Genomic DNA, 13,365 nt, shown 5'->3' on the forward strand with positions numbered 1-13,365 from the left:
TCTGATAATCAGCTAAGGCTCCTAGAACATTTTAACTATTTTCAACTAAGTGAAAATTTCTGATAGAAAACAGTCATATTTAAATTGATCTGACCACAGCAAGATTTTTTAAAGTTCCTTTACAAAGCCAACAGTTGAGTTAATGTTTCCCCTTGCTGTGTGCCCTGGCTTATAAAGCCTAGTACTGAAATCTGAACAGTATCCGTTAAATGCTTTTTTACAGTATTTTATTTTGTCTCCTGGGGGCTTCATATTCTAATTGTCCTTAACTTGATTAAACTGCTATGTAAGCAGATGTTAAGTTCTAAAGTTGCTCTAGACTAATCATCATGAGAAGTATTTTGCAGTGACCAGGTGACGCTAATAGAATATGCATTTTTATTCAGATGCAATTTAGTTGTATTGACGGAACTGCTTTTAAAATACATTCTGGTACAAAAGATATCTAAAAATAACTACAATATAAGCTTTATTCTGCTCTATAGTTGATCACATTCTTATGGAATGGCCTTTTTTAAAATTAAACTTTTAAAGTTTGAGATTATTATAGATTTGCATGCAATTATAAGAATTAATACAGAGAGATCCTGTACCCTTCATCCACTTTCCCCCAATGGTAACATCTTGTAAAACCATAGTGTAATGTCACAGTCAGGATACTGACATTGTGGTAATCCACTGGTCTTATTCACATTTTCCCAGTTTTGCTTGTAAGTCACTTGTATGGATGTATGTTTGTGTGTTAGTTCTGTGCAATTTTATCACATGTGTATGTTCATGTATCCACTACCGTAGTCAAGACATAGAAGAATTCCATCACCACAAGGATAACCATACCTCCTTTTATAACCATACCTGCCTCCCTCCTTCCCTCCCTCCCTCCCTCCAGAGCATACTCCTTCCCAACCCCTGGCAACCACTAATCTATTCCCCACTTCTATAATTTTGTCACTTGAAGAATATTATATAAATGGAATCATGCTGTATATAATCTTTTGGTATTGGCTTTTTTACTCAGTGTAATTCACTGGAGATTTATTCAGGCTGTTGTGTATCAGTAATTCATTCCATTTTATTATATTTATAACGTTCCATAGGATGGGTATACCACAGTTTGTTTCATTGTTCACCTGTTGAAGGACATCTAGATTATTTCCAGTGTTTGACTGTTACAAATGTCCATAGTAGCTTTATTTGTATACAGATTGTGTGAACATATGTTTTCTTTTTTCTGGATTAAATGACCAGGAGAGCAATTGTTGGGTCATTTCATAGTTGCATATTTCGTTTTATAAAATGCCAAACTGTTTACTGGAGTTGCTGTACCATTTTACATTCCCAGTAGCAAGGTATGAGGGATCCAGTTTCTCTGCATCCTCTCCAGCGTCTGAGATTATCATTATTTTTTGTTTGTTTTAGCCATCCTGGGACCTGTGTAGTGGTATCTCATGATTTTAATTTGTGTTTCCCTAGTGACTAATGATGTTAAACATCTTTTCATATGCTTTTCTACCATGTATCCTTTTCAGTGAAATGGCTGTTCATGTCTTTTGCCCATTTTCTAATTGAATTGTTTGGTTTTTTTTTTTACTGTTGAGTTTTGAGAGTTTGTTATATATTATACATACTAGTCCTTTGTCAGATGTACGGTTTGCAAATATTTTCTCATGGTCTATGGCTTGTCTTTTCATCCTCTTAACAGGGTCTTTTGCAGATAAACATTTAAAATTTAGGGGAAGTTCAATTTATCAGTTTTCCTTTTATGGACCATGTTTTGGTGTCAAATCTATAAACACTGCCTGGGACTTAATCCTGAAGATTTTCTTTTTTTTTCTGGAAGCTTTATAGTTTCTATTTTGAGTTAATTTGATTTAGTTTGAGTTAATTTTTTATCATGGTAAAATACATATAACATAAAATTTACCATTTTGAAGTGTATGATTCAGTGGCCTTAAGTACATTCACAATGCTGTACAGCCATCACCACTATCTAGATCCAGAACTTTTTCATCATCTCAGACAGAAGCCCAGTACCCATTAAGCAGTCATTCCCCATTTCTGCCCCCCACACAACCCAGCCCCTGGCAACCATCAGTCTGCTTTCTGTACCATGGATTTGCCTGTTGTGGATATTTCATATAAATGAAATCGTATAATATGTGTGGCCTTTTGTGTCTGGCTTCTTTCACTTAGCTAATGTTTTTGAGGTTCATTCATGTTGTAGATGTATCCGTGCTTCATTTCTTTTATGGATATATATTCCATTATGTGGCAACACCATATTTATTGTTTATCCATTCATCAGTTGATGGACACTTGGGTTGTTTCCACCTTTTGGCTCTTGTGAATAGTGCAGCTATGAACATTTCACGTACAAGTTTTTGTTTGAATACCTGTCTTCAGTTCTTTTGGGTTAATATTTAGAAGTGAGTTAATTTTTTAATAAGGTATAAGACTTAGGTTGAGGTTCTCTTTCTCTTTTTGCTTTTTCTTTGCCTATGGATGTACACTTTCTTCACCATTTTTTTTGAGAAGGCTCTCTTGCAAGGGCCATTTTAAAGAATATTGTAAAGCTTTTGGAGAATCACTAGAATTTCTGTATGTATACAGTAATTTTGAAGAAAAGCAAAAGAATTTGAAATGGAGCATTGTAAAGATAGTTTGGTGGGTTTTACTGGGGTTTTCTTTATATTATATTTGTGAAAGTTTAAGCTTGGATGTTTCTATTACAGACAAAGCAATTGTATTTTCTATGTATTGAGGTGATGAGGGAAAGAGAAAACAAGTGAGCCACGAATAGTTTTATCCCGTGGATGACAGGAAGCCATTTAAGGTTATAAGAAAGACAGACATAATCAGATCAAATTAAAAGATGGAATTTAAGAACGACAACTCTTGGTAGGATGGAATAAGGGCTCTGGTCAGGTAAGACTGACACAAATGTGTAGAAAGGTTTTCACACCCGGTTTAAGTGAACTCACATGCATTTTCTGTGGCATTTCTGACTTAGAAGCTTGAAAAACAACTTGAGAAAAATCAGCCTCAGACTAATAAAACTGGCACCGTTTTACATATACTGCTTATGACTTGTTAGTTTTTGTTGAATTTTTTTAAGCTCAAGGACCTAAAATCTTACTCCTGAAACTAGCTTGAGGAGAAAACTTCTATTTAAAGAAGTCTACTTAGCTGCTATCTTTAGGGGCCTATTAATATTGTTATTTTCCTTAGACTACTTTATTCCCCTGCTCCCAGAAAAGAATATTTTAACATTAGTGGGTGAAATAGGCTTGATTTCCTAGTCTTAGTAAAACCACTGAACTTTATTACAAAATACTATGAAAAAACTTCTGGGTCAACTTTTTAGTGAAGGAGAATAGAGTGTATGCATTAATAAGTAGTGATTACTAGAGTAATCATTAAGTGTAAAGTTTTCACTTTGACAACCCAATTTTTCACTTGATATTGTACAAAATTCTGAGAAATGGTAGGAAATTACTACTTGGCTTGCATTATCAGTCTGTTAGTAAGTTTGCATTGCCTTCTAAGCAAGTGTGAATTTCACCTGTTTCTTTAAAACTCATGTAACTTTTTATTATAACAATAATGTATTTAAATGCTTTAAGTTACCTGTAGGACTGATTTTTAACCAAATCTTTAAGCAATTGCTTCTGTAAGATGTGCTGTTTATCCCGTTGCTAACTTTATTCCCTGGCATATTGCTGTTTCCCTGGGCCTGTACCTTCCTTAGTGTAAGAAAATGTTATGTTCTCTAGGAAGCTTCCCCTTATGATGGGTAGAGTCCTTTTCACTGGGTTATAGAAACCTCTGAACTACTCTAGGAGCTCCCAGAAGGATTTGATTCAACATTCCAGCCATACCTTTAGTACAAAGCCTGGCACATAGTAGATGCTCAATAAATATTTTGGAAGGAAGGAAGGAGGACCTCTGACATACATTTATATACAGCACGTTAGTTAACTGTGGCCCATTTCTCATTATTTCAGACTAATTTAGGATTTCTCTCTAAGCATAGAAACCACTTATTTTTATATTGTATAAGCAAATTTGTTAGGTTGAGTAAAAAGTCTTTTCCTTTTGGTATGCTAATCTTCCAGAATGGTATTTGGTGATATGTGTCTTATGGGTAACTATATAATTGAGATATAATTGACATAACATTGTATATGTTTAAGGTATACAATGTGATGATTTGATACATGTATAGTGAAATACCATAATAAGGTTAGTTAACACAGCCTTACATCACATACTTATTTTGTTGTTGTTATGGTGAGAACATTAAAGTTCTACTTTCATAACAGTTTTCAAATATATAATACAGTATTTGTTACTATAGTCATCCTGCTGTACCTTAGGTCCCTGGAACTTATAACTGAAAGTTTGTACCCTTTGACCTACATCTCCCCATTACCCCCACCCCTCAGCCCTTGGCAACCACCGTTCTACTCTGTTTCTATAAGTCTGATGTTTTAAATTCTACATATAAGTGATATCATATGGTATTTCTCTTTGTTTTATATGACTTACTTGACTTAGCATAATGCCATCAAGGTCCATCCATGTTGTTGCAAGTGGCAGAATTGCCTTCTTTTTTATGGCTGAGTAATATTTCATTGTGTGTGTGTATCACATTTTCTTTACCCATCTGTCTGTGGATGGACACTTAGGTTGTTTGCATGTCTTGGTTGTTGTAAATAATGCTTAAAGCTTCCCTTATTTTTTTTCTGAATTCTGTTTATTTCAGATAATCTTGTGGATCCTAAGTTTTTTCCAGGCTTGAAATAACACTTCGGTCTATAGTATTTGGTATGTAAAATTGCAAATAATCAGTTGTTGCTTATGATTGGCTTAAAAATCTGTGTAAAGCTCTTAGTGTTGAGTATCTAGGTATAGAAGAGCACCAAAATGGCAAACTAGTGTTCTTATCCTTTATTTCTATATCCTTCTTATAAATTCTCAATTCTTATTCCAAGTACATAAAACTTTGAAACTTCTTGTATTAAAAAGCCATGCTAAATAATGAGCTTTTTTAAAAAAAAATTTATTGATGTATAGTTGATTTACAATGTTGTGTTAATTTCTATTGTACAGCAAAGTGATTCAGTTATACATATATATACATTCTTTCTCATATTCTTTTCCATTATGGTTTATCACAGGACATTGAATACAGTTCCCTGTGCTATACAGTAGGACCTTGTTGTTTATCCATTTTATATATAATAGTTTGCATCTGCTAATCCCAAACTCCTAATGCATCCCTCCCCCACCCCTCTCCCCCTTGGCAACCACAAGTCTGCTCAATAATGAGCTTTTGAAGTTTTAAAAAGGTCTGAGTGTTTTGAGTCATTTCTAATCCTATTTCCCCTTTTTGGTGTCATTTCCTCAATTTTGACAGACTCTATAAACTCTGAATTGTTTAATATTTAGGACAGAATGTCGACTAAAAGGCTCAAAATTTTGTAGCCCTCTTATGTTTTATGATATGTTTCATTGTAAGTGGACTAGGAGACAGAAATTGTGACTTTGAATGTTGCCTGTGACACAAGCAGTGTGATTTTTGGCAGGATGCTTAACCCCCTGAACCTCCAGATTATTAACCTCTATCTCATTGTGTAGTTGCAAAGGTAAAATAAGGTAGAAAGGTGTAAGAGCATGGTATAAACCATATAAAGTGTTACACGTATACAATACGTTCTTTTATTGTTAAAATGGGTGGTTAGATATATTTTCCTCTTTACCTTACTCATCTAAAAATGCATTCATCAAGAGTTCTTTAAACTCTAAGCTTTTACTTATCAATGTTTCTATTATCGGTTTCTTAAACCAGTGCTGGGACAACAAAATGAAACTACTACAACAGTTCCTTGCTTTTTGCTGTGTTTTAATAAAATTAGTTTATAAGCATCAGCAAATTCAGTTAGACATAAGCTTATTATCTAACTCTGTTCCTCCATTAGGCTAAACAGAGCTTTTTGCGGTTGAGGAATAGGTTAAAATCCAACTGAAAGCAATATTTGTGGAATTTCTTTTTTAAAAATGACTTATTCATAACCAGTGACCTAGTGTGGTAAACTAAACAGAATTGATTTCTTTATTAATTGATGTCCCATTTATTGAGTACCCACGTAGTCTGTACTTGGCCAGAGCAGCATGACATTTACTAATATATGTGAGTTTGTTTGTTTGCTTTTTAAAAAACTTTCATTCTCCTTGAAATTTTTATCTGCTAGCAGTTCAAATGACCTATTATAAAAAGCTTCTAAGAAAACTACGTTCCAAAGATTGATTAGACCTTTAGACTGCTGATAACCCAGCTGGATATGAAAAAAAGCTTCTTACAGTTGGTGCTCTGTGCACCACATTTTTGGTTAATAGCAAGATGATGATAAATACCATAGGCTAGGGTTTCCTTGGTGGTGCAGTGGTTAAGAATCCACTTGCCAATGCAGGAGACACGGGTTCGAGCCCTGGTCCAGGAAGATCCCACATGCCGCTGAGCAACTAAGCCCGTGCACCACAACTACTGAGCCTGTGCTCTAGAGCCTTTGAGCCACAGCTACTGAAACCCCTGCGCCTAGAGCCCGTGCACCACAACGAAGAGTAGCCCCCGCTCGCCACAACTAGAGAAAGCCCACGCACAGCAACAAAGACCCAAGGCAGCCATAAATACATACATACATACATACATAAAATACCATAGGCTAGTGCCAGTCTAATAACAGTGTAGCAAAACCTAATTTTTGGAAGAATATAATATGTCCAGGATCATTCCATTAATAGTGGATGTTATACAAAAAGAAGAAAAAATGGCCATTTATCCTGTGGAGAACACATATAATGATCAGATATTCATTCTTTAGTTGAGTGTTTTCTCCCAATTTTTAAATTAATGAATTAAGATGTGGAAGACTCAGTTATAGAAAAGTTCATTTTTCACATTTCCTTCACTGATTAGTTGCTTTCTAGTCATAAAATCAGAATTTCATTAAAGCCATATGATATAAAGTGTTTTTAACCATATTTCATGAATTTTTGGGGTAGTACACTAAAATAATTTAGGTAGCTTTTAGAATGTTCTGCATGAGATTGTTGTTGTCAAGTAAAAGAAAACAGTTTTAACATTGTTTTGCAAAAATTATTTAACAGAATAAGTTTACATTTCCAGGACCAGAATTAATGCAAGAATGTTTAATGTCTTGCAATGAGTTTGCTTGGGCTGAGTCAAGGCAGCTTTAGAAATGAATTCTATCAGAGAAAACTATTATTAGAGACAAATATAGTAACCTCACTGGTTGTTATTGTGTTTAAAAGATGAGATCAGGTATCTCTGGTCTTTATCAGGGATTCAGATCCCTAAGAAAAAAGGTGGCCCTTGCCTTTTCCCTTCTGGATCTACCTAGAAACTATTCTGCTGAGAAGGAATCCAAGGCTGTGAAGAACCTTCAGAGTTTCAAGTCCACAGATATTTCTCTCCCCTTAGTTTTCTACATAAATAGAAAAAGAATACTTGGAATTTTTCACATTTAATTTCCCTTATTATGAAGTGATTCTTCTTACTAGGCAAATAATCCGTTGAATAAATACCATTTTGTAGTTAGAATGTTTTTTTCTGTTACCCAGTCATTTATATTGAACAGGTTGCATTTGTTACCACCTGTAGAGAAAATTGTGTTAAGCAAAGCCGTCTTTACAATTCTTATTTAAAATTTGTTTCCTTTTATTCTTCCTTGTTGCACATTTTTTGCACTTTCTACATTCAGTTCAAAAGAACAACTATGTAAAGGGATACACTAATCAGTGGTGTCCTGTTCTCTTGATTTAGGCTTCTGCCAAATCACATCTAAAAGTTAGAGGAAGCATTCCTTCAGTGTGCAGTGACTGTTACTCTCTGCTAGGTCAGTGATACTCTTAAGTGTGGTCCAGGATCCAGTGCCAGTCTGCAGACTGCAGTCCGTGACAAGTACAGAATATAATATTACGCATTTAGAAACTTCATGCAGTTTGACATTGCCGTGACATCTAAATGCATTATTTTGTATTTTACAAAAATACTGGTTTACGGCAAATTGGAGAAGGTCCTTCACCACAGACAATCTGAGAAGCACTGGGTTAGATGACTTCATCAACTTCTAGCACAAGCCATCACAGCCTGGGGCTGGGGATGGATGTTAAATAACTGTCCTGTTGATCTAGCTACAGTTGGTTGATTAGGTGCTCAGCTGTAGCAAAGCCCAAATGAATTTGTTTCCCTGGCATAAAGTCAAGGGTTATCCTAAGTGTCAGTAATAATTAAATGAATCAGCTGTTCCTGTGGTTTCTGAACGGCTTTTTATTTTTTCTTACTTGGATTTGAAGCACTATCTGCTAAAGTTATATAGTCTGGCAACCTTAATAATTCCTACATTTTCCCTGGAACTTGAAAAGCTTACAACTGTGTTTCTCTCATGTGTTAATAAACTAAAACTACATTCACTGTAAAATACTGATCATTAAATATGGCCAGAGTTTGGTCTAACGTAAAAGCATGAGTAAGAGAGGAAAGAGAATCTCCACTAACAGTAATCACTAATTGTGAAAATTTGCTGTCTTAGGTGTGGCATTTTACTTTCAGATATTTTGATCGTTGCTTCTTTAAAAAATTCATATAGCAGTTGACGACATTATTATAATTGAACCACAAGTTGCCACTAGCTCTGAAAATATCAATTTCCAATTTAGCATTGTAATCTAAGATATTTTTATCTTAATAAAAAATTGTTCTAATATTTTTTGAAAAGCTACTTTTTAAAGAAAGTTGCCACTGTTACTCTGAGGGCAAAAAAAAAAGTGCTGCATGACCTGTGTAAAATTTGAATTTAATAATGAATTTATTATGAATGTCCTACTTTGTGTTTATTAATGCAGATAGCAAGGAGAATTGGCAGACTTGAAGCATGAGTTCCGATGCTAGCCAAGGCGTGGTCACTACTTCTCCTCCTCCCAGCGTGCCTCACAAAGAGAGGTATTTTGACCGCATCAATGAAAATGACCCGGAATACATAAGGGAGAGGAACATGTCTCCTGATCTACGGCAAGACTTCAATATGATGGAGCAGAGGAAACGAGTTACTCAGATCTTGCAAAGTCCGGTGAGTCAAAATAATTTGAAGGCTATAATTTTTCTTCCTCTTTGGAAACCTTGATACAGTGATACTCTCAGGTTAGAAGAGGGGTGGAGGAAGAGTGACTAGTTGTCCCCAGTCTTTCAGAGGCAAAATAAGCACCTAATTTATAAATTTAATTTGCAAGGCTTTAATAATAAACTGGTATCGTCTTGGTAGGATAAACTTTCTTGAGTGATTTCTGAGTGTAATGTTTCATTAAAGGAGGACAAAAGATGCTACTGAACTCAAGGATTCCCATTACAGACTGAATATCTGTGAAGAAAATAAAGGTATGAGTGAAGTGTTAGGAACCAAGAAATAGATACACCCCATGAACATACTTTCTTCTTCCTTTGGGTATCTTGACACTCAGAGCAGCATAGGAAGACTTAAGGTTCGTGAGGATGTCTGTGATTGGCAGCCTAATGTTACATACACCTAATGTAGGCACACATATATGCATATGCACCAAACTAACTAGATTAAACATGGATTCTAACCTTAACTCAAGCTGAAAATTCTGTCTGCACAGTAATATCCAGACTTTGTAAATCATATTCAAGTGATTTGTTAAGTTTCTTACAAACCTTTAGTGGAATTGTAAAGGTCACATATAAGTTTTAGAAAATGAGTGAACAGCTTGATTTAACATGCAAAATGAATTCATAGCTTTATGTATAATGAAGATCATGGGCCCCTTAAGACAGAGTTCAGCATACATAGACACACGATGCCCAGGTTGGGGTTCTATTAGATTTCCAACTTAGGTACTAAAATAAACACCAAGACATAGAACTGCCTGAGGTGGCCCTGGTGAATCATTTTTGTTGTGCCCTTGTGGATTTAATCACAGAGGCTGAGTCCAAAGCCAAAGGGGAATTCCACTCCTGAGTAATTCTTATATATCAGTGGCCTAGATAAAAGCAAGTACAAGTTATAAAAGCAAGGCAAGCTTTGAGGAATTTAAGTATAGCTTAAATGTAAAGCTATCCTTTAAGTAAACCCTTAAAGAAACCTCTTCCCAATGAAAAGGAGACTAACCAGAAAAGTCATCATGAGGGACTAAATGTTCAGTGCCTTCTTTTATGCAGACTAGTTTCTATGTTTATAAATACTTGAAGAGCATGCTAATTATATAGATATATTTCCTTCTATAAAGAAACTCCACTTTGAAGAACAAACTCATTAGCCAAAGGATTATGGTAATATATAGAATAAAGTAACTGAAAGAATGAGATGAAGTTCAGATTTTGTTCAAGATTATTAAATATTGAGATTTCTTTGGGAAGTGCTCCAAAGAGGATCATTCAATTCTAACTAAAGTTTAAAAGGAAAAAGTACCGGGGCTTCCCTGGTGGCGCAGTGGTTGAGAGTCCGCCTGCCGATGCAGGGGACACGGGTTCGTGCCCCGGTCTGGGAAGATCCCACATGCCGCAGAGTGGCTGGGCCCGTGAGCCATGGCCGCTGAGCCTGTGCATCCGGAGCCTGTGCTCTGCAACGGGAGATGCCACAACAGTGAGAGGCCAGCGTACAGCCAAAAAAAAAAAAAAAACGGAAAAAGTACCCAACTACATTTCTATGCCAGGGTTTTTTTTAAATAATTTCTCCACTAAACTAATGACAGTATAACAGGAGATTACCTAATGTTTTTACTTGTGTATTGCTACTTGTAGATTGGCTTAAAAGTATCAATTTTACTTATGCCCAGGGGAATTTAATGAAAGAATGGGAAAGGGCAGGTATATAGATTGTCATTTCCATGTTCATATAGCAAGAGTGATAATTTTTAGCCCAGAGAGAAACAAAGAAAATTTAAAAGAATTGTGGATTGATCATTTTTTCCCTAGATCTTTGCTAGTGAATTTAAAATCTTGTTTGTGAAAGACTTGGAAAAGTGTATACATTTTGTCTTTCTGCCATGTTTTAGGACAATGGCTTTCAAATTTCTTTTAATACAACAAACTTTTCACCACAGGAAATGATACATGGTGGCCTGTATTGCTAAATAACAAAACCTAGCAGCTTAAAACAACAAGCTTTTATTAGCTTGTCATTTCTGTGGGTCAGGAATTGAGGAGCAGCTTAGCTGAGTGGATCTGGCTTAAGGTCTCTCATAAAGTTGCAGTCAAGACATCAGTCAAGGATGCTGCATCTGAAGGCTTGACTGGGGTGGAAGTTTCTGATCTTAAGATGGGTCACTCACATGACTGTCAACAAAAGGCTACAGTTCCTTGCCACATGGACCTTAAACCTGAGGCTGTCTGAGTGTTCTCCCCCAGAGGAAGTATCTGAGAGCAAAGAGGAGCCTGCAGTTCCTTTTATGACCTAATCTCAGAAATTAAACACCATCACTTCCACCATATTTATTAGTTAGAAGTGAGTCACTAAGTTCAGCCCATACTCATGGGGAGAGGAATTAAGCTCCACCTTTTGAGGGGAGGATTGTCCACTCTCTGATGACAATTTATTTTAAAAGTATCACAGTCTGCCACAATTTATTTACCTTCCTTCCACATGCAAAATACACTCACCATCTCCTCCTTCCACATGCAGAATACACTCACCATCTCCTAACACCCCTGCAAAAGTTTCATCCTATTACAACATTAGCCTGAATCCAGAATATCATCATCTAAATATGGTCCAGGTATAGATGATACTCCTCAAGTGTAATTTCTTAAGTACAATTCCTCTCAATCTATAGACCGGAGAACGAAAGAGACAAGTTATCTGCCCCACACACACCCAGTGGTGGGACAGGCAAAGATAACTGCTACAGACATTCCTGTTCAAAAAGGGAGAAAATTGGGAGTACAAAGTAGTCACTGGTCCATAGCAATTCTGAAATTCACCTGGGCAAATGTTTGGCAGTTCCCTTGATGAAGATTCAGTCCTTCTACTTAGTAGGAATGAGTCTCCCTAGTTCTTGGCTCTGCCCTCTGAGCTTTTGGTTCCACTTGTAGAGGTCTTAGAGTTCAAAGACCTCTTTCCTTTTTGTACTCTCTTTGTTTCTTTAAGTCCAAGCTTGTAATGTTTCTGTGAATATAATTTTCTTAAAACCTTTGTGTGTCTCCTGTGAATTTTGGGGTTCACTCTGTTGGACAAAACCCATAACCAATAAAGATCAAAATCAAAGGTATTACTAATTCATGTTCATAAGAAACAAATTTGTAATCCTTCTGTTTTAATTGCTGAGTTCATTTGGGAAGAAAGGAAATCAGGAGAAAAACTAATAAAAGCAAAGTATAATGCTTTTTTTTAAAGCACTTACTATGTACCAGGCACCTATTATGTACCAAATCCTATTTAATCCTCAAAACAACTCAATCAAAGAAGTATTACTATCCCTAGTTTACAGTGGAATAAACTGAAACTTAGAGGCATTAAATAACTTGCAGAAGTTTTTACAAGCTTAGTTAAATGGTGGGGTCTGGATGTAAACTCCAAAGCTCACACCCTTACGCACTAGGCTGTACCACTTAAAGCATTCAATAACTATGAAAAAATTCCACTCATATATTATTGTTTCATTCTTCTTGAAATTCTCTTGCTCAAGTTAATTCAACCCAACTCAAGAAGAGTTTCGAATCATAAGACATTTTGGTGTCTGTAAACTTGGATAACAAACTTGACACCTTATTGCCTTGAGCTGAGAAAATAAGAGCAATTTGTCTCATCCTAACTCCAAGTTATTACTTCTTTCTAGGAATTTCACACACTTTTGTCATTTTTTTTTTAATTTAAGAAAGTATTTGTCTTAGAGATTAAGAGCTGGCGAGTAAACTTGTTTAGCTAGAGATTTTGTTAATGCACTCAGGAGAATCCATAAGTTTTCTTTGACCAATATATTCCTCATATATATGTCTCTGATGACATATATATGATTGCCCTTGTCTCGGAATGAAGTGTCCAGGGCAAACTATTAGAATTAAATGATGGACCTCATCAAAGTTAAAGAATCATGTAAGTTGAAAACTAATAGCGCATTGTGCATAGTAGATATTTAGTAAATTCTGAATACATGGATGGATAGATATATGAATAGCTGAGTGGGCTTTGAGTCATTAAACACTTGAATGTTGTCCAACAAGCTCCTACTGAACTTGACTGCTTAAATGACAATCAGTTGGTGGGTTTCAGAAAAAGAATGAACGTTCTTAAGCCATATCACTATAAGAAGCAATTTAGACTTGTTAAC

At 35.6% G+C, this 13,365-nt stretch overlaps 1 protein-coding gene across 9 annotated transcripts in view; it reads left to right on the plus strand.

The window, feature by feature from the left end:
* ADD3 (adducin 3) overlaps positions 1-13,365 on the plus strand; it is a 124,752-nt gene that overhangs the window by 88,274 nt on the left and 23,113 nt on the right. For 6 of the 9 annotated variants that reach the window (XM_060125879.1, XM_060125872.1, XM_060125880.1 and 3 more), the window contains one exon: positions 8,929-9,152. In XM_060125879.1, coding sequence (XP_059981862.1) covers positions 8,958-9,152 — 195 coding nt within the window. In that variant the 5' untranslated portion in view covers positions 8,929-8,957. Of the gene's footprint in view, positions 1-4,765; positions 4,828-8,928; positions 9,153-13,365 lie in introns of those variants that run through there. The other 3 variants (XM_060125876.1, XM_060125875.1, XM_060125878.1) reach the window with 2 other exon arrangements.

Source organism: Lagenorhynchus albirostris, chromosome 16 (assembly GCF_949774975.1).
Source record: "Lagenorhynchus albirostris chromosome 16, mLagAlb1.1, whole genome shotgun sequence".
In the NCBI taxonomy this organism is placed as follows: Eukaryota; Metazoa; Chordata; class Mammalia; order Artiodactyla; family Delphinidae; genus Lagenorhynchus; species Lagenorhynchus albirostris.